Source organism: Sylvia atricapilla, chromosome 6, assembly GCF_009819655.1.
Source record: "Sylvia atricapilla isolate bSylAtr1 chromosome 6, bSylAtr1.pri, whole genome shotgun sequence".
Taxonomy (NCBI): Eukaryota; Metazoa; Chordata; class Aves; order Passeriformes; family Sylviidae; genus Sylvia; species Sylvia atricapilla.
This window is the reverse complement of record NC_089145.1, coordinates 51190725-51217785: the sequence shown is the minus strand read 5'-3', so window position 1 is coordinate 51217785 and position 27061 is coordinate 51190725. Positions and strand designations below refer to the sequence as shown.

The 27061-nt window shown below is 39.5% G+C and overlaps 2 protein-coding genes and 1 long non-coding RNA gene across 4 annotated transcripts in view; 2 read left to right on the top strand and 1 right to left on the bottom strand.

Moving 5' to 3' along the window:
- The window catches only part of EFCAB11 (EF-hand calcium binding domain 11), a 53127-nt gene extending 49591 nt beyond the window's left edge, over positions 1-3536 (bottom strand). Inside the window, 3 exon segments of the mRNA XM_066322203.1 lie at positions 2175-2233; positions 2782-2907; positions 3528-3536. Of these exon segments, the coding sequence (XP_066178300.1) occupies positions 2175-2233; positions 2782-2907; positions 3528-3536 (194 nt within the window).
- Positions 3537-4856: 1320 nt separating this feature from the next.
- TDP1 (tyrosyl-DNA phosphodiesterase 1) overlaps positions 4857-27061 on the top strand; it is a 45286-nt gene continuing 23081 nt past the window's right edge. For both annotated transcript variants that reach the window (XM_066321935.1, XM_066321934.1), the window contains exons 1-11: positions 4857-5405; positions 6875-6918; positions 7592-7647; positions 9610-9706; positions 10801-10835; positions 11922-12014; positions 13608-13778; positions 15360-15438; positions 18226-18411; positions 19170-19218; positions 22132-22198. In XM_066321935.1, the coding sequence (XP_066178032.1) occupies positions 4859-5405; positions 6875-6918; positions 7592-7647; positions 9610-9706; positions 10801-10835; positions 11922-12014; positions 13608-13778; positions 15360-15438; positions 18226-18411; positions 19170-19218; positions 22132-22198 (1424 nt within the window). In that variant the 5' untranslated portion in view covers positions 4857-4858. The remainder of the gene's footprint in view (positions 5406-6874; positions 6919-7591; positions 7648-9609; positions 9707-10800; positions 10836-11921; positions 12015-13607; positions 13779-15359; positions 15439-18225; positions 18412-19169; positions 19219-22131; positions 22199-27061) is intronic.
- LOC136362949 (uncharacterized) lies at positions 22209-23264 on the top strand. Its single transcript, XR_010743874.1, has 2 exons — positions 22209-23195; positions 23226-23264. It is a non-coding gene; the product is annotated as an uncharacterized lncRNA (long non-coding RNA).

Here is a 27061-nt window from a genome sequence, read left to right as displayed (position 1 = left end):
ACTCTGCATGCCAGGGTGTCCTGCTGCTGGCATCTTGTTCAGCAGCAGCTGTCACGCTGCTGGTGTCCTCCCATGAAGGTACAGCGTTGGGTCAAGGAAAACACTGCACACTGGGGGCCTGGCCTCCAGGAAAAGTGTACAGAGTGCTTTTACTTAGATCGAAACCAGGAAGGAAACTTCAGCTTGGGAAATGATGTATTTTAATGACAACAGTTCCTGCAGTCCCCTTTTTCTTTGGAAGGTTAAATCCTAGCAGCTAGTTAGCTGAATGGTTGCTGATATAAAAGAGCATTTTAGATGACTATTTATTTAAATGTGAATATTTAAATTATTCAAAAAAATTTTTGGGAAAAGAGGATCACTGAACCAAACTATCAGAGAAAGAAAAAAATTCATATAGATGTGATTCCTGCAACATCGCTAGTTCCCAGAAAAGACAGCATGTACATGCAAATATATATACAGTATCAGTTCAACAGTGAGTTTAATCTGTTTACATTTTTCCCCGGTATTCGCCTCAGAAGGTTTAATTCTAAACATTAAAATTACATAAAGTTCAAAATTTCTATTAATAACCACACTAAAATAATATCTTACTAACAATATAGTATTGTTGTAACAAATTATTTAGAAAAATCAAGTGGAATAGGAATGTGATTCAAATTCCTAGAGCTCACCGTTTCCAATGAAGAGTTCATTCGTGACATCTAGTGGATAAACTTAGTATTACTTTTAATTCATAGAATAAACGCAAACGTGACCAAAAAAAATGCAGCAACTATTTACTAAAAATTCAGTTGCCTGATTGCAGTTGATGATGCTAAGCAATTGCCATTTCTGTTGAACAAAACCATATTAGTACGTAGTGCAGTTGAAAAACAGTTTCACCTTAAGATATAATATATGCACACTATTTCCCATGTCTTGCAAAAGCAATGGAAAGGATTCCCCTTGCCAGGGCTGTTCTTAATAGTTTCCAAAAAAAAATGGAAGGGCTGCTACTATAGCCAAGGATTTTGTGAATTTTGACAACAAAGCAACATGCACAATAACACGCTCAAGAACTGGATCCTAACAATCAACTTTTGGGATTACAATATTTGCATTTGGTTCCTTTCTGGTGCACAGAGGAAGTTATGTTTCTCAGAACTGGATTAAAAACCACACACACGTTGAAAGGAACCCACACAGGACCCAGTCATCAACAAAAGCAAAATGTGGTGGCACTACAAACCTTACCTAATGCAAGCTGGCAGAAGCCACAAAAACCCCCTATCTGCCTCCCCATGGACCTTTTAGGGATCTTCACAATTGGGTAAACTGCAACAGTTGCTGGAATTGGCCTACTTAAGTAGCTAGCAAAACCACTAGATGACAGAATCAGCCCTAGAACAAAGGTTTCTTAATTAATTTTTGTACAGCTGCACAGACAAAATGGTCTAACAGGTGGTCATAGCAGTGCCTAAAGCCACAGCAGGTGTGACTTGGCACCTTCTCAGGAAGAAATAACTAAACCTGCACCTCCTGTCTTCCCAGGAGTCCTCTACTTCTACTCTCTTTCCAAGGAGATTCCATCAGTGACTCATGCACAAAGCCTGCTGTTGTTGAAATGCCTTGAGCATGTTTTGAGTATTTCTGCTAGAAGAAACATCCAGGGAATTTGACAGAACACTTAATTTTTATATGGTAAAAATAGCTAGGAAAAGATAGATAAGGAAGAAGCTGAGCATTTTGAGATTCATAATTCAGCAGCTAAGACTCATGTTAGAAGGCTTAAGCATTTTTAGATCTGGCCATAGTTCATTGAGAAAATGTTTATCCGCAGCTGAAATGAAAAATTACTACCTTCATAGTTTACTAAAACATTTTTGTGGGTTTTACTCCAAATTATCATAAACACAATATTGTTTCCAACCTTGTCAAGACAGTTTTTGTAAAATATGTGTTTAATTAAAAAAACAATAGCTATTCCCAAATGGTCATTGGGGAAGAGGATTGCTCAAGTTGGAGAAGAAAGACAATTCATCCTTTCTATACTTCATATAAATAATACACTTTATAGAAGATTTGTCTCATTTACTGACATGCCATGAGAAAGACACTCACAGACACATCGTGTGTATTCTGAAATCTTTTGTGTTCTTCATCCTCTTTCTTAATTCACTTATACTTACTTGAGTAAAAACATGACCTCCAAAACTACATCAACCCATACAATATAACCTGTATTTTCCTGTAAGTATGGAAACACGTTATTTCTCTCCATTAATCTTTCTTTTCTCAAGATTTCTGTAGATTTACAAGTGAGAAGACATGGCTAAAAATGTCCAACTACTACTTGAAACTAAAACCAGATATATTTTTGAGAAGACATTTGTTCTTGGGACATGCAGCAGTTTCATATTTACTAAACCACTGAGTAAAGAAATTGAGTGTACCACTAATAAAAACCAGTAACAAGCTCAGTAAGTCATTTACTTTATGTGTCTTGTATACACATACAAATTAAAATACAATCTTCTATTCATCACAGTCTTCAGCAGAAAAGCCAGCGGCTTGATTACTTTGTTTTGAAACAAATACCTGCAAATTGGAAAATTTCTTCTAGTATTTGTAGGTATTTCTGTTTACCACACCTACAGCAATCCACTCTAATTAGCATAGACCAGTCATTACACAGTGTTCTCAACAGTGAGACCTCTATAAGCTGGATTTTCAGAGCATAAATGAAAAAGTATGTACCACTGAGGGTTTCTAGCAAAAAAATATTGCTAGACCAACTGTAGAGTCTTCTTTGCTTAAACAGCTTTTGCTATCTTCACTGCATGCTTCAAAAACCTACAGAAAGAGAGTGATTTGCTTTAAAAACCAATAAACTATCCTAAGATTCTTTACTTTGTGTAACTGCTATAAGAAAAATAAAAGAGGCACTTGTTGAATCACCTCTATTCATCCACTCTGTTCCAGTAAAATTGAAAGTGGGCCGAGTCCATTCAGTTTGGGGTTTTTTAGGTTAACATAAAATTTTTCATACTGCTACATTGTATGTGCTCATGATGCAAAATAGCTTTTTGCAAACTTAGAATACATAGTATAGACATCTAGGAAACAAATCACATGAAATGTGCTTCTACCATAATTTTTTTTTTCTTGAAAAATGCCAGGTAAGCTTTAATTTTCAGTTAAGTCATCACACAGACAGGAACTATGAAGAGAGAGTGTGATGAAAGCATAGTCAGAAGCCATCAAATTTTCTGAAGTACTTGTAGGGGGAAAAAAGGCATTTCCAGAGCCTATACTTAGAGAGTACACACATAAAATACAAAACCATCCAACGCTCCTAAGAGCTTTTCCCACAGAACACCTTCAGCAAAGGCTGGTAATAGAGTATCGTATCCTACAGTAGCCAAGGGTTTATCCGTGAAGCATTTCAGGAAAGAGCGTTATCCACAACACTGCGGACGAGCAACAGGAAAACCACACAAACCAGCTGAATTTTCAGGAAAGCTTTTCCAAGAGCAGCCTGCCGGTTTCATTGCGCGCTGGCACTTCCAGAATTTGTTAACCGCAGCCACAAGCTCCCAATAAATTAATGAGTAAATAATAAATAAATAAATAAATTATAAGTAATAAATAAAGTAACGAGAACCGAGCGCTCAGCTCACTACAGCAGCCAAAGCGCCTTTGATACGGGCCGCGCTCCTCCTTTAATTAACTTTACACCTACTTCCCTCCCACTCCTTCCCTCAGTCCTCACGCAGTTATCTCGTTAGCGGGGCACTTCAGACACAATAATTAACACCGCGCCGAACGAGCCATTATGCAGATTCCGCACCTGCCCATAGCTAACACTAGGTCCAAGGAAGGCTGGTCGGCACAGTCCAGCCCCCGAGCCCCGCGGCGCCCCGGAGCCGCCTCACGCCGGCCGGGCGGGCGGGGCCGCGCCGAGAGGGCGGGCCGGGGCCTGCTCTGCCTGCCCAGCGCGGGCTGCGGGGCGCCGGCCGGCGGCGCGGTGAGTGAGCGCCGGGCAGGGCCACAGGCGGGCAGGGCGGGTGGTGAGGGCCCTGCAGGGCTGGAGCGGCGGCCGCGGCTCCTTGGTGCCGCGGCTCCTTGGTGCCGCGGCTCCTTGGTGCCGCGGCTCCTTGGTGCCGCGGCTCCGCGGTGCCGCCGCTCCGCGGTGCCGCCGCTCCGCGGTGCCGCCGCTCCGCGGTGCCGCCGCTCCGCGGTGCCGCCGCTCCGCGGTGCCGCCGCTCCGCGGTGCCGCCGCTCCGCGGTGCCGCCGCTCCGTGGTGCCGCGGCCCGCGCGGCGCCTCACCCGGCCGCGGGCGCTGCCTTGGCTGTGGGGCGGCGGTGGCCGGGTGTGCGGCCGCGGTTCAGCGGGGAGGCGCGGCGGAGGGGCTCTCCGGGGACACGAGGGTGACGGAGGGAGGCCGCGGCCCCGGAGGGTTCCCGCGGTCCCGCATTTTTCCCGCGGAGGCCGCCGGAAAGCGCCGCCCCTGCTCGGCCCCGTGCTCTGAATCCGCTCAGCAGAGCGCGCTGGATCGCTCAGCCGTGGGGAAATATCAATATCGTGCAGATCGCTCCTCGGGTTTTTAGAATGCTTTCCCATAGGTGCCTCTATCTTAGCTCGTTTTCCATGTGCGGGTTTTCACATTTGGTGGTTGCCCCCACTTGCACGTGTTTCTTTGTTTCCCGGGCACAAAAACAAGCCTTTTACACTATGAAATTTCTCGGCGATTCTGCTAAATACAAAAGCACAGTTCCTTAGTAATGAACAAATGGGAACTAGGAAGGGTGACCGACGTGAGCATAACAAAACCATACAGTTTTTGTTTGGTGTTTTTTCATCCCTAGGAACATGCTTCAGGAAGGCGCACACGGTAAATGGACTGTATCTAGCAGTGATGAAAGTGCCGAGGAAAATTCTGACAGTGAAAAACCATGTACATCTTCACTGTCGGATGCTGCACGTGGTAGAACAAGTGGACCACAATATCCGTGCTCTGAAGCTAGGAAGGCTGCTCACAAGAGAAAAGCTTCTCCCCTGACGCTCACTGATAATAGTCTTTCTACAGAAGCACCTCCAGCGGTAAAACAGAGACCAAGCCAAGAAGGCTCAGGTTGGTGTCTTTCCAGCAGTGATGAAGAGCCTGAGGATCAGCAAAAGCATGCCCACAAAGAAACAGTGAAAGAAGAAAAATACGATGTGCCCAAAGAACATCCTTTGAACCTTTGCAGAGATGACAAATTCTCAGAGAATGTGAAAGAAGAGGAGTATAATGCAACACCCAGTGAAGCCCAAGATACCTGGGATTTGGTGACTGGAGGCAATCCTTTCAGGTTTTTTCTCACTAAAGTCAGTGGAATTGAACAGAACTATAATTCTGGAGCCCTGCACATAAAAGGTGAACACGTGGCTTCTACTAAAAGAGGGCTTTTTGGGGGAAAGCAAGAGAATGCTTATTTTTAGTTTGTAGGTATTTTTAAATGCATATGTTTCTTGGTGTCGCTGAGGCTTAATATTCTAAATGTGCAGGTTTGTAGAAATTGGTTCTGTTATTTGGACCTGTCTCTTTTGGAAGTATAGTGTATAAAGCATTATTTGTTGATACTTTGTTGAGTTAGGCTGCAAGAATGTGTGTTTAGCCAGGACAAGTCATGCTGCTTCTTACTGTTGCTTTCCCTGTGAGCTAATCCAGGGAAAACCACTTGTCTATGTGGCACCTAAAGGGATGCTTTTCCTGCATGCTTAACTCCTTGAGCAGTTGTTTGCATTTGCCTTCATACTGCTGCGTGGTTTGGACCTAGTAATTCACTATTACTACATGCAGTACTTCTGAAGTTCTGTGTCTGGGGTTCATGGATCCGTTTAAATTCAGCTGGGAGGGAGCTGTCCATCAGTCAAGGTGGAGTGGAGTCTTTGGTGTACGATACTGATGCTTTGGGAATCCTCTGTTGGTTGTCTTTTGATGTAAGGTGGAAGAGCTTTGTGCACCTGTAAACATCCCGGTAGTTAGAAATAAAATCTGATACATCACAAGACAGAATCAAAAACAATTATTAGTAAGAGAATTGTGTGCAGAAATACGATAAAATTAAGGCAGAAAAAATTGTAGTTCTTTGAGAGAGAAGAAATTACTCAGGACCTATACAATTAAGCTGTAACTTTTCCTCAGCCTCATGCCTATTAGCACAAGCAGGTGTCAGACTACTGCAGGATTTTTTTAGATGCTTTGTGAATTTATGGCTTTTGGCCTGTCCTTTCTTGGGAGTCCTGCTAGGTGATGAGTTGAGCTGGTGGACAGGCAGTATTCTTTGTTTGTTTAACCTGCTAAACCAGATTTCTGTAGAGCTAGGGCATTAAATAATTTGCACATCCTAGAAATTATTTGTAGGGTTTATTTTTAAGTTGGTGCTGTGCTTTTTTTTTTTAGGTTATAAATCCCCAGTTGGATTAGTTTCCTGTGTTACTGTGATTGAACTATGGCTGCACATATCCCACAATCAGTCTGCAGCAGATAAATAAGCACTAAGTATGTCCTTACTGGTGTCACCCTGCCACAGTTCTTCAGGCCCACTCAATAGGGGGGAGAGTAGTTTAATGTTCCTTTCTCAATATGATGTTGGACTTTTTCCTAGTCAGCTTTTAAAACTGTTTACTGCTTTGAAAGGATTATTAATTTTTATAAGCATATGATCCTCAGTAATTCACAGGAGAATCAATGACTTGAATACTTGGAACAGTAAACTTGTGGATGCTATACCAGGTCTATGAACAATCTGGTCCTTGTGCTGTGGTAATAATCAAGCTGTTCAAGATGCAGAATGTTACCTTGAAGTCTTTTATTTATTTATGCTTTAATGTTTTTAATAGATATTTTGTCTCCTCTTTTTGGAACTCTCATATCTTCTGCCCAGGTGAGTTTCCTGTTTGCCAAACCGATTTCACTTGCTTGTTTCACTTTGTTAATCTTAAACTTCTTAAAATCCATGCTTTTGCCATGTAGCTGATATCCCTTGTTGAAATACAGAGAGAATTCTAAACATTTTCAACTGTTGAACAATTTATTGAAATATAAACACCATCCTATGTTCTGCTGTAGAGTTCAGGCAATCGTAAGACTACTTTCTTCTGTTTTTGAAGAATGTGTAGCTGAGAAGTGTGTATTTATGTTCATATGAATGAGGATTTTTGAAAGAAAGAGCACCTTGCAAACTAGGTAGGAATGATATGTTATTGCCTAGGAGCTTTTGCTATGATTCATGATACAAACGCATGGCAAAGAGGAGATCCTTGAACCTAAACTTTTACATTTTATGCATGTGATTCTGGGTTTTTTTTTCCTGGATGTTAAATTTTATAAGTACTAATACAAACTTTTGAGAAACTTAAAATTCATTCTTGAGTTGTTAAAGAGAAATGAAAGGAAGGATGTAAAAAGTCAAAAATACACCTGTTTTTAGAATATATTATTTACAATGTTATTAGTAATGTGTGATGACTTTACATAGAAAGCTTTTTTGCTGCAGTTCATTGATCTAGCTGTTTATTTCTTTTTAATGAGTCTGTTTTCTTTTTCTTACATACAAGTTTAACTACTGTATAGACGTGGGATGGCTTGTAAGACAGTACCCACAGGAATTCAGGTATGTTTATTTGACAAAGGTGAAATGATGAAATTTCCAGATCACTTTTGCTCATATAAGGTCCTGTTATAAATGAATGATAAACTCTTCTTTGCAGTGCAGATGATTGTTACCAATTGGATATGCATAGACTCTTACTTTTCTTTCTACTCTTATTCCACAGTTCTAGTTCTCTGATTTCTTGACTCTTTTCAAGACTGGTAAATGGTCAGAGTTCAGGATAGCTGTTTTCTGATTTTTGGTAGTTGATGCTAAGCAAGTCCCATTGGGGGTCACAATGACATGGCAGTAGATGACCTGTGAGGATAGAACAAGTTTTTTGCTATACAGTTTATTGAGTCAAGAGCTAGATAATGCAAGAGAAAGGAGAGAATGTAGGAGGGGCACAAGAAAACTGTGAAAAGGATCAGGATGATTTCATGGATATCATATACTAAGTTGATGGGTACTGTCATGAAAGCAGGTCTTGTTTGTTTGAAATTCCTTTCTGATAATGCAAACTCCTGCAGATGAAGTGAGCCTATAATGTGCCCCCCCCCCCTTTTTTTTTTTTTCCCCTTCATTTTGCTGGAAGTGCAGTAGAACCAGAGTTGACAGAATCAGAGTGAGCAGGGTTGGAAGGGGCCACACTGAGTTAAGCAGCACACCATTCCTTGAGAGATCCTCCACTACAGGTGTCAGAAAGCTGTCATCAATGCTTTCAAGGAACTTCCTGTACTGTTTATGCTTTGCTGTGTTGCTTCTCCAGCACATGTCAGGGGAGTTAGTCCCCCACAAGAACCAGAGTCTGAGGCTGCTTGTGATGCTGTTGTGGAAGGTCTCATCCACTTAGTCCTGCTGATCAGATGGCAGGCAGCAAACAGCCACAAGTGTTACTTTTACTTGTCTGCTCTTTTATCCTAACCCATAACAACCTGATTGATATGTTCCAAGTGTTGGCTTATGTAGAGGGCAACTCCACTACTGCATCTTCCTGAACAGGATGTAGCCCTTCATGACAATACTCCAGTTGTGTGAGCTATCCCACCATGTCTCTGTAATTGCAATGAGATCAAAGCCCTGTGACTGCACACAGATATCCAGTTCCTCCTGTTTGTTCCCTGTACTGTGGTGTGCAGGTGCTTTATAGAAGTATTTGAGTGTGCCAGTATCCCAGTGAGGGTGCAAAGGGATGCCCCATAGTCCTGTCTTGTGGTTGTGTATTTGGCTGCTTGTACTCCCTGCAGTTATCTCCATCCTGCCCCATCATTCCCTGTGACTGGCAAGAGAGAAGAGAACACAACTTGTGCTCCAGGTGTCTTGACCAGTTGTCCCAAGGCCCTGAGGTCCCTCTCACTTGTCTGCAGTCTTGTTGGGACTTTGTTGCTACTCACTTGAAAATCCCATAATAATCAGTGGGCTGAGCCAGGTTGAGAATTTTCTTGGTGATGTCCCTTACCTGAACTCCAGGGAGGCAACACACCTTGCTGCAGATGAGATCTCGTTGGCAGAATCAGAAGTTTAATTTTAGGAAGTGAACACCAAATTACTGCCAGACTAGACCCTCTCCTTTACCCTATCAGTCTTCCATCTGCTCTGTAAGATGATAATTACTAAATTGTCTTGGATCCACATTGTGTATATCAGTGCTTTTGAGAACTTACATTTGTCTATTTCCAGCTATAGGGACAAGAGTTTCTTCCATGATCTTGTATTAGGAGTTTTTATTTAGGTGTCTGCTTTACTCCACCTGTTTCCTTTTTTTTTTTTTTTTCTCTGTTACAGTTTTCTAATATCTGTTCTTTAGAGGTTCTATTGTAGTTACTGCTATTTTGAGTTAGTTAATAAGGCATATTGATTTCAGTGCCATCTTTCTGCTGGGCTATCAGATTTACGGCCCAGATGTCATAGCTCTGTGAAGGAATGGTTTAGGCTAATTGCTGATTCACTTCATGTTTTAATGGTAATCTCCTTTTGTTTAAGGAAGAAGCCATTGTTGATAGTCCATGGCGAGAAGAGAGAATCCAAAGCTGAACTAATGGCACAAGCAAGGCCTTATGAGAATATTAGCTTTTGTCAGGTAATTAACCTTTGTGTCATCCTTTGGTTGAAGCCGTTTCTTACACTCCAAGTGTTGTTACTGATAAAAAGACATACTTTATGTGGAAAGTTTTTTGTTATGCTTTGAGGAATATCTGTACCTGGACCATAGGAACATGGGAATGATGATCCTGGTCAGATGTAATTATGGTAGGCTTCACCTGTGAAAGTTTGTACAGAACAGCTGCCCACAGAAATGTCACAGGGCTCACAGAAGAGCTGCTCGCCTTCACCACTAACATGTTACATTCAAATTCTTACAATGGCTGAAAAGGAAGCATTATTTTTGTGTAAAGCACAGAACTAGTCCTAGTGTCACTGTAATCTTAAATTTCATAAGAATTATTATTTTCCAAATACATTTTACACAAGAAAATGCTGATACAAATAACCTCCATAATACTGTTAAAATTGCTGTGAGCACTCTTCCTGGCACAAGCCATTTTATCTCTGATGCTATCTTCATTGTTTTGCTGTCCCTAAGGGATGAAGCCAGTGGCTTTGGGAGGGTGTGGCTATGGCAACTCGCCAGTGTTTCAAGACTTTGCCAAGTGAAGTGTATCAATGATTATGGGGACACCATGTTCTTTGTTAGGAAGAGAATAATCTTGGAATTTTGTTGTCTCTGAAAGAGTCTGGTAATCCTGAGTTTCCTGTTGAATGTGGACCCAGTACTGCAGGTGTGTCCTCACTGGTGTTCAACAGTGGGGAACCATCCCTCCCTTGACCTGCTGGCAGCACTCCTAATGCAGGCTGGGACCCTATTAGTCATCCTTCATGCAAGGGCACCTTGCTGGCTTCTGTTCAGCTTGGTGTCCTGCAGGAGCCTTGAGTTATCTTCTGCTGACTATTTCTGAAAATGCTGCTAGTAACAGAGGCACAAATTCTGGAACAGTTTCAGCAAGAGTTGCATTACCATTTAAAATCTAGTTGTAGAAAGTGGAGAGTGCCTTAGAATTATTGAGAAGGAAGATAGTGTACTTTGTGATCTGTCCACTAGAGAGCAGTGAAATTAAACAAAATAAGAATAAATGCACTATGGTAATTTTTAATGATCAACTTTTAATTTTCTAGGCTAAACTGGATATTGCATTTGGAACTCACCATACGTAAGTAACACTATGAAGCAGAAAGGCCTGCAGCAAACCTGGGCTTTATAGAAGTTATTGAGTCTTCAAGCTTCCATAAATATCTTCTATTTAGAGATGACAGGATTGTTCTAGTTTAATGAGACAAATTAGCTATTGAGTAGATATGAGGTGTGCAAGTTAAACAGTTGAAGTTGGACTGGTGTAAGACAGGTGGACTGCAGGTCCTGGCTCTTAAGTCATGCCTTAACACCAAAACTGTACTGCAAACTTGATCAGTCACAGGCAGGATGACACAACACTGATTTACTCATCATGTTTTTCAGTTCATGTGGAGGATCTGGAAATAACTAGTGAAGCTAGGGGTCTTCTCAAAGAAAAAACTTGGATTGGATATAATAGAAGTACCACAAAATGAGTGTTGTAGATAGAAATCTACAGATAAGAACAGATCTTATATTTTAGCAAAGATCTTAGGGATTCGATTTGGGTTTCAGATCTCATCATTTGGGACCACATGGGTATGCTGTCTTTACACAGCTAATAAAAACTTGGATATGAAAATTTGAGCATTTTTTTACAAAAGATACATCTGTGTAGTTACTACTTTTAAAATTAAATTGTGCTGTAGTGAAGGTAGCTTAAGAGTTATGATAAATAAATAGCTTTTTTGCCATCAAAATGTTTAGCTATATACATACCTTCTTTTAAAGTAAAAGTCAGTTTAAGAGGAGGTAACTAAGTTTTAATGAATTCAGCTGTAAGTAAAGGCCTTTCAATGTTCCTTAGTTCTTTTCCTGGCTCTGCAAAGAGATAAGTTTATCTGAAGAACTGTGCAAATATGAGAAGTGTTCTGCAAGTACTCACTTTATGGTGGGTAATTAGTTGCATGAGATGTTAAGCTATACTCAGGAATAAAATATATGGGGGTAGTCTAATGACTGGCATGTGAGCTTGGCATGCACATGGATTGAAGTCTAAGTGCTTGCATGATGCAGAACAAATTTTTGAAAATAATTACCCTAGAGCCTTTTAATGAATTGCTAATTTATCTCCTACTCTCAGTGTACTTGAAATAGATGAAGAGTTATATATCTTTTTTTAAAGGAAAATGATGTTGTTGCTGTATGAAGAAGGTCTTCGAGTTGTGATACATACATCCAATCTTATTGCTGAAGATTGGCACCAGAAAACTCAGGGGTAAGCAACAATCCCTAGCAGGTGAATGTTTCATACTTTCTATAGATATTTGCTACTGCTGGAGATGGGATATTAGGTGATTATTGCAAGCCTTACACTCTTAAGAAAGAGCTGTTCTAAAATAAAAATTTTAAAAAAGAGACTTGGAATGTTGGTAGCTATCTGAGTCTGAAGTCTTCTTTCTTTCTCCTGTAAGCAAAACTATGTTCCCAGCTGACTGATAGCTTAAAATCAGTCTGACTGGTACAAAATTGTATTATGCTGTGCTCTTTATGAAAAAACTTAGTAGCTATAAAGTACCATTTATATAGATCTGAAGCAGCTATTTAAAAAGTATCTTAATACTGCAAGAATAATGTGGATGTGCATTCCGGTTTTGTTGTGACTGTATCTAGAATGTAGTCTGAAAAATGTTGGGCGTTATGGGTTCTGTAATACAGTAGGTGGCCTAGTATTTACCCTGTATCCTTTCCTGGGAAGGAATTTTTTTCCTGTTTTATTTTTTTGGTAGAAGTTTTTAAACTTAATGACCAGCTTAGGACATAGTTTTATTGAGAGCACAAACAGGATTAAGTGGCATGTTAATATAAGGGTCCTCAACCTCTTCAGGTTTTTTGATATCTTTATGGAAGCATTTTTTTAGTTAGATAACCACAATAAATCAGGGTATAAAATTTCTTCAAACTAATGGAAAGTTGCTGTTCAGAAGTTACTGTCACTTTCACATCCATTTCGCTGTCATTAAATACAGCAAGGTTTTGAGACTTTACTTGTCTGAGACAAGCTCTTTCAGTGGCAGAAATAGCCACTCATGTTTTTGCCTTTAAACCTTATGGGTGGCTTAAGTATCTTATGGCAGTTAGCTTTTCAGAAAGCTAAGAAGGCATAAAAATACCTGTTGGGATGCTTAACAAGTTCCCCTATTTGTCAAATATGAGAAATAGTTTTCTTTTTTAGTTTTTGTATACTGCAGTGTTATGCAGCATCACAATATGGTGATTCTGAATTTCAAAGGATCGATCAACACATTGTAAAGTTGGTAATGCAGAATCTTTGGTTCCCATGGCTGCAGTCATGTTGTGACTGGAAAGAAATGCTGAACGTTTTCCTGCGTGGTGCCCATCCTATTTTACTCTGATGGAGGTTCTTGAGAGGCAGCCTGTTATTGTGGGCTACTCTTCAAACTGTATAAACCTTTCAGATGCTTTGATTGGTGGGTTTTCTATGCAGTTGCACAAACCAGTAGTTTAGCAGAACACATTGCAATGTTCTATTCCTATAGGAAACGTTGATGAAAGGACTGATGGTTGCTAAGTCTGGGCCTCACCAATTTAACAGTGGTGAAAGCTGTAAATGTGTCTGTGGATAAATTATGAGAATGTTGTTTTCATTTGAAAGTATTACTTTTATGATTTCAATTATGAGCTGATTCTGTAGATGTAAAGACAAGATATCTATAGTTAGTATCACAATGAATCTGTCAAGTATTTGTTTGGATGTGCTTTACTCACATAGTAAACTCATGTATTATTTATTTGTGTGAGGTGTGCTTGTTTATATGGCTGATTTTTCTTTTTTTATTTTTCTCTTAAGAATATGGCTAAGCCCTTTGTATCCAAGGCTGCCTAAGGGAGGATCTGGTTCTGCTGGTGAATCTGCAACTAATTTTAAGTCTGACCTAATAAGTTACTTGGCAGCTTACAATTCTCCTGCACTCAAGGAATGGATAGATCTGATTCAAGAACATGATTTATCAGAAACAAGGTATGTATAATCTTAAGTTTTTTGTAGCTTGCACATGTGGAATTAATTTTTTCTTTTTCCTAAAATCTAAATATCTGTGTTAGAATCTGTTAGACCTTGTGCTTGTTTTGTAATGTAATCTTGTTTCAGGCTTGAGTTTTCAAACATGACCCTGTGCAGTTTTTTAAAATTCTCTTACATAGATTATGTCAACTTGACCAATTTCTAGTTTTACAAGCATGCATTTTAAAAGAAGAAAAAGAGGTGCACCAGCAGCAACTTTACAGAAGGTAGTTATAAAGTAATAAGGACTTGGTTTCTTTTGAGCCAGTCTGCCTCAATTATTACTCCAGTAATATTACCTGTGGAAAAAAAAAAAAACTGTGTTGTATAGGGTTTGTCATGTAAGAGTGATCATAAAAGAAAAGGTTACTGGAATGGTATTTTTATTCAGAATAGGCTTCTGTTTGTAAGGCAGAGTTTAATCTGCATACATATCTATAGAATTTTGCCTGTAACAGGCATGGATTTGTTTTGGTTGGCAATGTTGTGTCTAATGGTCTTGGAATAGTCTTCTCCAATATCACATTGCTAATATTATTTTAAATAAATTCAGGATGCTTAATTTACTTCTAATAAGTAGTTCCACTTATATATGAGCATTTACTTCAGGAAGTGTAAATCTCCCTGGCAACTTAATTGCTGTTTTGTAATCTGAACAAAGATTGCTGAAGTGATATAAGCCAAAAATGGTCATAGACTGTGGTGGAAATAGAGAATAAAACCTTGTCTAGTTTATACATAAAAAAGTGCTTTTGTCTTTACATGGAGTCTTAAAAGATTGGAGAGGGTAAAAAAAAGGTGTGTATTTTATAATCAAGTAAGCTCACAGCTGCTATGATTGTTTTGATTATCAGCATGAGTTTGAACAGATGAGCTGAGCCCTATCTGATAGTAGTTTATGTATGGACTAGGAAGTCCCTTGTTAGGATAAGGATTGCCATTTGATGTGCTGTAGGGGGCATTAAGTTATGGATTAATTTAGACATGAGATGTATGCAGTAGAGAGCAGCCTCTTAAAGCATCTGTTTGTTGTTGTGACTTTAGGCAGGTCTCTTCCCTGTTTTCAGGGCAAAGTCAAATAGGTTACTAACCCCATTATTAGGAAGTGTTGAAAAAGCTGTACTTTGTATCTGAACTATTAGGGGCCCAAATGAAAATTCATACCTGAATCTGCTGATTTGGATGTAGCAGTAGATGGGCTTTACTCAAAATTATATGCCCAGTTATGTGCCCAACGAGCTCTTTGTGTGTATTGCTGATTTTATCATCTGCATTTTTGTACACTGGAAAAGACATAGTTCTTCTCTCTGCTATAAAATGGCCTAATGAGGCATGATAGCCATATAGGATGCTGATAATAAATTATACAGCTGAAAATCCACTTTTCTTTGTATTATAAATCCCATGAGAGACAATTAATATTTCTGGTTGCACTTGAGCATTCAATCTTGCTGTTAAGTTTTCCTTTAATATCTTGCTACTTTACAAACCAAAGCATTCAAGATCTACAAAAATCTGTTGGTTTTTTTCTTTTTTTAGAGTGTATCTGCTTGGTTCGACTCCTGGACGATATCAAGGCAGTGATAAAGAGAAGTGGGGCCATCTTAGGCTCAGAAAGGTATCGAAAGTGTAATCTTTTTTGTTAACATCCTTTAAAATATAAATAGAATTTTGGAGAGAATTCTTCAATTCCTTCCAATTTTTCCATCTGTCATCGTCAGTCTTTTAATACATGGTTACAGTTAAAGTTACTAATAACATGTATAAGCTTGCAACTTAAAATTTAACTTAATCTGTATGCTGATAAAGACAATAAAAATGTTTTTATAACTACATTAGCAACAAAAGGAGACTAACAAGAATCTTCATCATTTATTGGATGCAGAGGGAGACACAGTGGCAAAGGATGAGGTAAAGGCTGAAGTGCTTGATGCCTTCTTTGCCTCTGTCTTTAACAGCAGGACTTGTTCTCTATGTATCCATCTCCCCAAGCTGGAAGACAGGGCCAGAGAGCCCCATAACCCAAGGGGAACTGGTCAAGGATCTGCTGCAGCACTGAAATGTACACAAGTCCATGGGACCAAATGGGATCCACTGAGGGAGCTGGCAGAAGTGCTCATTGAGCCACTTTGAATCATTTATCGGCTCTTGTGGCGAACTGGGGAGGTCTCAGTGGACTGGATACCCAGGTCATTAGGCCCAGTCAGCATGAGTATGAAAGGCAGGTCCTGCTTGGCTAACCTGATCTCCTTCTGTGACACCCTCGTGGGTGAGGGAAAGGCTGTGCATGCTGTCTACCAGTAAAACCTTGGACACTGCTTCATGCAGAATTCTCCTGGAGAAACTCTCTTCCTGGTCTGGATGGGTGCACTCATTGCTGGGTGGAAGATTGGCTGGATGGCTGGTTTTGGAGAGTGCTGAATGGGGTTACATCCAGCTGGCAGACAGTCACAGTGGGGTTCCCTAGGGCTCCTTATTGAGCCCCCTAAGTTGGAGGGGAAGGTTGATCTGCTGGAGGGTAGGAAGGTTCTACGAAGGGATCTGGACAGACTGGATCAATGGGTGGAGACCAGCTGTGTGAGGCTCAATAAGACCATTTCCTGGGTGCTGCATTTGAGTCACAGCAACCCCATGCAGCACTACAGGCTGGGGGCAGAGTGGCTGAAAAGCTGCCTAGTGAAAAAGGACCTGGGGATGCTGCTTGACAACAGCTGGATATGAGCCAGTGTGTGGCTAAGGTGGCCAATGGCATCCTGGCCAGTGTCAGCAATAGTGTGGCCAGCAGGACCAGGGCAGTGATTTTCCTCCTGTGCGCCGCATTGGTGAAGCCACACTCTGAGTGTTGTGTCCAGTTTTGGGCCCCTTATGACAAGAAAGACTTTGAGGTTCTAGAGTGTGTCCAGAGAAGGGCAGCAGAGCTGGTGAAGGGTCTGGAGCATGGTCCTGATGAGGAGCATCTCAGGGAATTGGAGGTGTTCAGCCAGGAGAAAAAAGGGCTCAGGAAGACTTTATTGCTCTGTACAGGTATTTGAAAGGAGGTTGTAGCTGAGTGGGCATTGGTTTCTTCTCCCCAGTAACAAATGATAGGACAAGAGGAAATTGCCTCAAGTTGTGCCAGTGCAAGTATAATTTAGATATTAAGAAAAATTCCTTCCAAGTCAGTCAGGTATTGGAACAGGCTGCCCAGGAAGTGGTGGAGTCACCATCCTTGAAGATATTTAATAGATGTGTAGATCTGGAACTTAAGGATATGATTTGGTGTGAATATGACAGTATTATGTTTATGTTAATAGTTGAACTCTCTTGCCTTTTGAGGTCTTACGTTTATTTAGGTAAGCCATAATAGTAAATCTTCAAGATTGTATATATCAAGTTTATAGGGACCTTTTTTTTTTTTTTTTTTTTTTTTTTTAAGAATTTGATGAGGTGTTTCATGTCATCTGTTAAATGCTTCTCATCATTGCAGACTTTTAAACCTGTACCTCCTACTGAAGTAGCATTATTTCACATACTGTCATGAACTTTATATAAAATTATAATGCTGTCTGTGGCAAACTTCTGTGACATACAGAATATTTATGTATCATACTGCTTTTCAACATGAAGTTACCCTTATCTCTTTGCTCATTAAGAGCTTCTCCTTTCTGGTTCACATTTGTCTCATGGTTTTTGCCTAGTTAGATGTAGAATGAAGAAAAAGTAAAATAGAAAAAGCTTGTAAGGGAGAAAAATGATCTTGTGGCAAATGTTTGTGATCTTAAAGGGTTTTTAGTGACAATGCAGATAGACCTGATGATACTACATTGATGACTGAAGCTATTAGATTGTTTGTTTGCTCTAGAGTGGGGTAAAGGTGGCAACTACATACAATTTAATATCTGTCTATATCCATCTGTTTTTAATGTGGCTTTAGATTCCATTCACAGCTGAAGAACTCCTCTAAAAGCATCATTTCAGTTTTCTCTTCAATTGTTCTTTTTTCCCCTCTTATTGTAGGCTTCAATTGTAACTGGGTGTCATGACTTTAGGATACAAGAGAAATTTCATGGCCAACAACCATCAAATATAAAAAATATTTAGTTGTTTTATTTATTGTGGCTTCTGAAACTCATGTCTCATGTTTTTAGAAAGAGCTGCTAACATTCTTTGAATTCATTATTTAATGGTTGGCTTTGGTGCTTTTAGATAAAATTTGTGATGTTTAATCTTCTCTTAAAGTGAATTTATTTGGAAAGCCTGATTATTTTTTTTTTAACAGCAAAGTTAAGTATGTATTACAAATGTTAATCTCCTTTGATTATCAGGAATGAATTGCAGAGGATTTATTTTATCAAAAATGATAACAAACTGATCAAGGTATTCTTCGTGTTTTGAAGTCTAATGGTGTTGTAATTCCCCTCATCAGCTTTTGAAGGAGCATGCTTTGTCAATACCAGCCCAGGAGTCCTGGCCTCTCATTGGACAGTTCTCAAGCATCGGTTCAATGGGAGCTGATGGGTCCAAATGGCTGTGCTCAGAGTTCCAGGAGAGCCTGGTGGCTGCAGGCAGCACTGTGACAACTTTCCGTAAATGTGATGTCCCAATTCATTTGGTATGTCATTCAGATGCTGGTGACCTTTATTTAACACTTACTCATTTGTTTTGGAAATCTTAGTCATTGGTTTGCTTTTAACTTTTGGATGACAGTAATAGAGTTTTCATTGTGAAATTATATATATGCCACTTAATGCTGTTCAGTTGTGTATGGTTTGCTATAAAGATGTACCGTAATTTCCATCTGCATGACACTAGATTATATATCGTCCCATCAAAATTATCTTCTCATTATATAGCTTTTCTTCCATTGGGTTTTGTAGATGCAGCTGTTTTTCCTACTGAGATGTAACTGAATCCTTAATCATTAATACCTTTGGTTATTAGCACAATTACAGGAAGGAGCAGAAAAGTTTGTGGCAGGGACTTGTTAAATTAAGGAAAAATGATGGTCAAACGATGCCTTTACCATGTGCTAATTGCTCCTGCCTACTCACATCTCTTATTTGAGGTATGAGACTAAAATCATGTAAAATAATGTTAAAAACTAGCTTTGGCTACTGTGGAAGTAGCTGAAGCAGTTTTACTTGAGACTTGCTAGCTAATTTTGGTTAGCTCTGTAAGAGTGGTAAAAATATTAGACTTTCTGTGTTATTGGCACAATTGTAGTTGTAAGCTGCAGTGTAAATTTATTAATTCTGAAAAGTGAAGCTTTTAATATTTTTTCTCAGGTTTTCTTGAAGGTGTTTGAAAATTGACAGCTTGTCTATTTAAAGCTGTGTTATTAATTTTACTTTTTGTTCTTCCTCCATGGAGGTTTATCCCACTGTGAACAATGTGAGGCAAAGTCTAGAAGGCTATCCTGGTAAGCAGATGAATCCCCATTTATTTGCTTTTTGTGGTCATAATCAAAATGCAAAATCACTTTAGTGGTTGATGTTAAATGAACATGAAATTCTCACCTTGTTAATGTCAGAGAATAAGTGGCAATAGAATCTTACTACTTTTGCTGGAGCTCTGACTCTAGCTCTCCTGTTGCAATTGAATAGAAAAGGTTTTGTGGGCCTAGCCATGTTCATATGACACTGTATAGGAAAACAGCAGCTCTTGCCTACTGCTCCTACTCCAGTCATAATTTCATTTTGGCAGAAAATTCAGGTTTGGATGTGTCAAGTTCTCCTGTTTTGATTGAAGTGTCATTCTGCACATCAGATACAGTGGAGGCTAAGGCATTATTGGTCTTTCTTGTTTAATATTGTAATATACAGCTGTTCTGTTCATTATTCTCGTGTTTGTTTTCATTAAGTCGTGTTTGTAAAAGCACAGCCCCAGCCAACCTGAAACAGGAGTGGGTACTTTAATATTCTGATACAGGAAAGCTTCTGTTACTCCAAAACAAGTCTTCAAAAGGTCAAGGCAGTTGGAAAAGGTTCATGAAGGCTGAAAGAAAAAAATTCTTTGCTCTCTGTAAGAAGGGTAAGAGGCAGGATCTGGGGACCCATAGGCCTGCCCAGCCTCACCTCAATCCCTAGGAAGGTGATGGAACAAGGAATCCTGGAAATATTTCCAAATATATTATGGAAAAAATAAGGTGACTTTGGCATAGTCAGCATAGATTTTTAAAGGAGAAATTATGCCTTATTAACCTGATGTCCTCCTATAATAAGTGTCTTGATGAATGAGGAGTGCCCCTAGATGTTGTTCGGCTTACCTTTGTCTTTAAACATTGTCTTGTCTAACATCATTATGACAATGTGATTAAGTACAGGCTGATGAGTGGAAAGTGGGGCAGACTGGAAACTGGCTGAGCTGCCAGGCCTCAGAGGCTGTGGGTGTTGGCACAAAGGCCAGCAGGAGGTCAGCCACCAGTGGTGGCATGTGCCAAGCACTGGTACTGGGGTGATGCATTAAGGTCTTCATCAGTGACCTGGATGGTGGGGCAGAGTACACCTGTAGGGAGTTCCCAAATAATGCCGGCTGGAGAGGAGTGGCTGATGTATTGGATGATCATGCAGTCAATCAGAGCAACTGTGCAGGCTGCAGAAATGGGCAGACAGCAGCCTCTTGCACTGCAACCTCAGGCAGTGCAAGGTACTGAGCTGGGGCAGGAGTAACCCCAGGCACGGGGGAAAGCTGGGGGTTAACCAGAGGTGAGCAGCTTTGCAAAAGACGACCAGGGAGTTCTGCTGGTCACTAAGATGAAGATGAACCAGCAAGTAACCCTTGTAGCAAGAAGGCCAGCAGAATTCTGGGCTGTGTTAGGAAGTACATTGGCAGGAAGTGATCTCTCCTCTCTATTTGGCACTGGTTAAGACCACTTCTGGTGTGCAGTATCCAAGTCGTTGACTTTGCAGTACAATACAGATATGGACCTGCTGAACCAAAGTACTGCAGAAAGCTACAAAGACGAATAAGGGATTGAAGCATCTGATAGAAGGAGAAGCTGAGAGAGCTGGATAAATCTTGGAACTTGGAGAAGAATGCTTTCCTGGGAAATCTTATCAGTATATATAAATATAAATTGTGGAAGATGCAATGTAGAGGCAGATGCTTTGCATGGTGACCAGGGAAAGAACAAAAGGCAATGTATGTACATGGGAATCTTCTGTATCTCAATTTATCCTTACAGCAAAATTGTTTTCTGATATTTAAATGGAATAGGTTGCTCATAGAGGCTGTAGGGTCTCTGTTTTTGAACATACTCAAAAGCTGACAGGATACTGTACTGAAAATGCTCTACCCTGCTTTGAGCATGGAGTTTTCTAGATGATCTTCAGAGGCTGCTTTCAACTTCAGCTTCAATGGTTCAGTTATTCTTTGGCTTTGCTGAGTTGTTAAAAGTATTCCTTTTCCAAGCTGGATACCTATGCTCCTAGACATAAGAGTAGCTTTTGAATTCAGCAGCTGGTGGATTTTGAACATGGAGCTAAGCATGGATGTTTTCAGAAGTTTGTCTTTCCTCTGGTTAGTGTTTGGACATACATAGAGATTGCAGCCAGAGAATTTATAGGTATCTGTTGTTCCCAGAATTGAATTACGATGTCTTTAAATGCATCTGGTTATCTACAGCCCAGTGACTTCTTACTGTAATTTCTTTCCTGTTGTGAAATCACTTGGTGAATTACACGGCTCTGTGTTTGTGCAAATGAACAGTTCTGTGGACTCCTGCAGTTAGTGCATTCCTGAGAGTAGTAAAGCTTTTGTAATGGGTTCTTATGGTGTCTTCTAGGACATGTTGAATACAGTAGGCTTTATATCCAGCTTTTACTACACATCACGAATGTAATTCAGTGTGCCTGGCTGATTCTTCTTAAATCCATTTCCAGAAACCAAAATGTGCATTAGCCAAAGGCAAAATCAATGCAAATATAATTTCATCATAGAAGTTTTTGCTTTTAAAAATAACATTGTTTGGGATTTGGAGGGTTTATTCTTTCTTCTGAAAGTGGCTTGGTTTATTTCTTCTAGTTTGTATGGGTAGTGATTCCAATCTGTTGATATCAAGTAGTATTATATAGAAAAACTACCCATAGTTCTCCCTATATATAGTTTCTGTTTTTCCTAGTGTAAATGTGCTGTGTAGTGTTTAGGAACGTAATGAGTTGTAAGAATGGAAAAAACCCCAGCAAGTGTATACCATTTTATACTACTGAAGCATTTAACAATTTCTTGAAAGTAACTCATGAAGGTGGGACAGATAGCTTATTCCCAAAGATGCTGGTTACTTTCAGAATGTCTTTCAAAAATAAATGTACATGTTCTATTTTTTTTCCTTAAGCTGGTGGCTCACTTCCATACAGTATACAGACAGCACAGAAACAGCTGTGGTTGCATTCCTATTTTCAGTAAGTAGAACTCAATTCTTTGTTTTTGGGTGGGGTTGTTTTTTTTTCCCAAACTGTATGTTTAAAGTGAGTGCAGTAATGTTTGAGTGTTAAAAGCAAATAAATGGAAGTAGTTACATGTATCATATTCTTAAATTCCTTAAAATAAATGCCTTTAGTTCCTTATCTGCTGGGTTTTATCTCCAACAGTTATTGGAAAACATGCTGTTTACATATAAAGATTATATGGGATAATGTTGCTACTGGATTTAGATTTCTGTAAACTTTTATATAATGTTTCCTTCTCTGAACAGGAATAATGTTACTCTTATTTTTTATTTTTTTTTTTAACTTCCAGTTGTATTTCACTTTCCCCACTTGTGCCTCTGTGTTAATGGGATTTCAACTGAGCCACAACAGGACTAGGAAGGATTTTTTTTGGTGGTTGCTGTATTTTTTTCTTCTAAGTGCAGCAGTCCTGCTTTAAAAATTCTCAGTCCCTTCTGGCAATATCTTTTGTTAAAAATGTCTGACATTTTCTGTTGAGAATGTCTATTTCCATGTGCTACTAGTTGTGCTGAATTCTAATAGTCTGGCATATTCCTTGCCAGATGTCTCCCTCAGGCTGAATCGTTAAAAACTTACGCATGTTTAGAGAACAATGGGAAAAGTTGTTTTGTGAAGATAAAAAAAAATTATTAGAACTTGTAACCTCTTACAAGACCACAACTTCCCATTCCTTTCATCAGAAACTTTTAACTCTTCTGGGTGAAAGTTGCTTTGGTAAGAAAGTTTACCAAGTAAGATTGTGTTCAGCTGGGTCTATGTTCGGGGGACTGAAATAGAATCGCCAGTGGCAGAAAGCATCCTCCATTCTAGAGTGAAGGTGATGGCTGTTGTGAACCTTGCTGGTCAATATCTAAGGAATGGAGCTCAGGCAGAAAGCATGTGAGGCTTTGTGTCCTGCCTTTAAACTGTGTCCTCTGAACACACGCAGCAAAGGTGCAGTCAGCTTGAAGTAATCAAAGAAAACTACAGTCAGCTTGAGGCTTTCAAAATTGTTCAGTCGTGATTCAAAAAGTAAAAAGATCATAAATCTGGGGGTGTTTGTGAAGTCTTAATTCAGTTTCTGTAGTCATACCTCATGAGAATCTTACTAGAAAAAAGATGTAAACTTTTTTCAGTTAGTCTCTTATTTAGTACACAGAATGTTACTTAATAATGATATAATTTACTGATTTATTCCTTTTCAATGAGAAAATGCCTACATACCTGTCTCCTTGGCCATACAGGGACGTGCTCTGGTAGCAAAAGGGCTGTTTCAAGTTAATCTGTCAAATTGGCTGCAGATAGCAGTGGCCCTGCATAAATGCTCTGTAGTAACTACCCAGATGCAGGCCCTTACCCTGCAGTAGTGCAGGACAGTAGCCCTTGAGGAGAGCCTGCATGTAAGCTCTTATCATAGGGCAGGAGACAGCAGCTTTTATCTGTGGAACCTGGGACACACAGAAAACAGCAGGTTTCAATAGATGTAAATACAAGATGAGCTGTTTGAAAGATTTGCTGTAATACAAATCTTTGGGCAGTGAAGGAGTTAGAGGAATTTAGAAAATTCTTCTTCATACTGGAAAATAGTATGAAACTAACAGGAAACTAGGGATTCTACCAGAGCTGCAAGGAAAAAAAACCCAAATCTTTTATGCTTACAGTAAAGGAGAATAAGTAACTCCTTTTTGCAAGTAGGGAGAGATTAATGGAATTGCAAAATGTTGTCCTGTAGGCTCTTAACTGAAGAGGCAGGATGTCTGCTCCTGGCATGTAACTTCTATAATGTCTCTGGGCCTTTTTTCTCTCTTCTGCCAAGTGAGTGTGTTTAAGCTATAATGCAGCTCTGAACTCTATTTTTTTTAAAAAAAAAGGGTGTGACTAAACTAATTTTTTTTTTACTTCTCTGATTGTGGCAAATGATTACTAGACTGCTTTGTTGGATTAGATATTTTGTAAACAGAGTAATTTGCAGAGTTTTCTCTCTGTTGTTATTACTTGTTTTCCTTCCAGTATTACTAATTTATGAGGACAGATTTGCAATGATTAATAATTTTTGTTAATTGCTGCTTTCAAAACATTGTCAGCTTAAATAGTAGATAAAGTATTGTATTTTAATGTTTCTGTTTATTGATTTGCTTTTAATACAGTATGCCTTATGTTTGTGCAGTTACTTTGTCAAATTTTTATTTTCAAAGCGTGGAAGAAATTGGTTTGACATATGCCTGACAAGTCCATAATGATTGTTGCATTAGAGCTTTGCGTGTTCATTAGATTTATAAAGTTTTGAATAAGTTTTGCAGAAGTTTGCAGAAGTACAGTGTCATTCCCCTAAAATTATAAAATATGAGAGACAGAGCATCTATACAAAGAACATAGTGTTATCTTAGATTGAAACTAATGGTATTAGTTGTTTTAATTCTGCTCAGCCTTTGTTGCCAGTATCTTAGGATAGATTTGAAGTAAATATTTGGAGCAAGAGAAGTAAATATTGAAAGAGGTGGTATTGTAGAAAATAAGTTGTTCCTGTCTCTGTTTATGGATTGAGTATGTCTGTACAGTTAAATTTCCAGGGCTTTGTGGTGGTTTAGTTCTGGCTCAGCATCACATAGGCCCTTACTTGAGCTCTCCCACTGTCCTTTCCACCCTTGTAGTGGGATAGGGGAGAGAATCCTAAGAGTCAAATGGGAAAACTTGGGGGTTGTAATAAAGACAGTTTATTAATTAAGCAAAAGCTGCTCATGTGAGCAAAGCAAGATTCGTTCATTCACCACACCCCATGGGCAGGCAGGTGTCCAGTCATGCCCAGAAAAGTAGTGCTCTGTGGTGTCTAATGGTTACTTGGGAAGATACAGATGGTCACTCTGAATGACTCCCACATCACCCCATTCTTCCCTCAGCTTCATGTGCTGGGCATAATGGTGTATGGTCTGGGATATCCCTTTGGTCAGCTGGAGTCAGCTGTCCTGCCTGTGTCCCCTGCCAGCCTGTTTGCAGGTGAGGTGATGTGAGGGGCAGAAATGGCTGTGTGTAAGTGACAGCTGAAATATCTGTGTATTTGTGCTGTTTCCAGCACAAATCCAAACACAGTCTTTATACCAGCCAGTATGAAGAAAATTAACTCTATCCCAGCCGAAACTAGCATGCATTGTCCCCTTTTAATCTTTAGATGTTTGTGCTGCCGTACTAGGGAAAACATGGCCAAAATATGTGTTCCCCTTTCTGATTTTAACTTTCTGAAGTAGGAGTTTCAATCACTTTTGATGAAATCAAACTGCAGTTAGAGTACTGTAGGTAATAGATAGAAGAGAAATGGTATTACTCTTGCTAAGGCACACTACTCGTTTCTGTCTAACATAAGGAGGCAAAAAGGCAGTAGACTGAGATAGTATCTCAGAATAAGTGCAGTTAGCAGTGAGGGGAAAAGTTTGTCCTGGAGTAAAGCAGTGAGGTAAATCTAAAAAAAATAAATTTTAAATTCCCGGTTCTACTATTTTTCCTGTTTTTCATTTTTACAATTTTATTGAAGTTACCTAATTACTTTTGTCCCATAAACTTAAAGATGCTTGCCTAAACTGTCAGTTGTGAGCAAAAAGCTACTAACCAGGGTTGTTGAGTCATGATTCAGCCTTACAGTCTGTATGTATGGAAAGTGTGGAGTTTTTAGGGGAAGACAAGTTTAGTCAGCTAATTCTGTATCATATATATCTTAATCTGTCCTACAGAAACAAGCTTTAATGTGGCTTGCATCAAAATCTAAAGAAGTCTAGTTTGCACAAACGTGTTGAGTGTTTCAGCTCTTGCCCTTTAAGAATACAGGACCAACTCTCAAAAGGTTTTTTTCCATCATGGAGGAAGATAGGGTTGTTAAAGTAACTGGGTTCTCACCCATGAAATACAAAGCCTCTTAAAATTAAGTGCACTGTGTGTTCCTGTTAGTCTTGAAAGTCAGCATAGGTGAATAATTCCAGCCCTTCTGAGTCAGTCTTCTCAGGCTTTTAGAGAAACACATTGCACTTAAGTTTTTCAGAGTTAATTGATTCTTTTTGATTTGCTCTTAGAAGAGAGTGCTGAGTTAGGGAAACAAGATTGTGACAACTGAAACCAAAGACTTCCTTCAAATCTGGGGAAAGAAGTGTCTCTGGGTGAAGGAGGGTGTGTTAAGTTTTCCTCCTGAATTTGGGTGAGGACTAACAGCTGACTAAACACAAAGTGGTTAATGCCATGACTACATACCTTCAGTTATGTACATGTATTTACTGCTTACTTACAGTTTAGTTCTGTAACATTGATGCTGAATTAATCCAGCAATGGCTTGTTATTTTAAAGTAGTTTTTTTTATATACACACAGATATGACCTCTATTCTCTTAAACCCTCAAATTTCTCAGTGGATTAGAGGCACAGAAAGGGGAAGAGGAAGAGTAGCAGTAACAATCTACCAGTTGCTCCCTGCCTTTATGTCATGGACAATAAATTGTAATAAACTTGGGGAATTCTGTGAGGTTTGGTTTGGTGCCAAACTCAGTTGCTTGAAGTCAAAACCGTTGATAGTCTTCAAAGGTGATGTGTTGGCCAGAAGTTTAGACTTAGTTCCTTGAGTGCTGTTTGGAATGGAGGAAATTGGAAAAAACTTGTCAGGAGAACCTGACATACTGAGGAGAATACCTCTCCGGGTTGATTGTAAGGAAAAAAAACCTGCCCTTTTTGCTACTAGTAGAATTGTTAACAGTTCAGTTAAATGTAGTATTTTAAGATTTTCTCTAGGAGAAGTAAGCATTGAGTGCGACAAGTTAAAGTAGTGTTACTGAAATCATGGTGCTGTAGTATGGTGAGTATT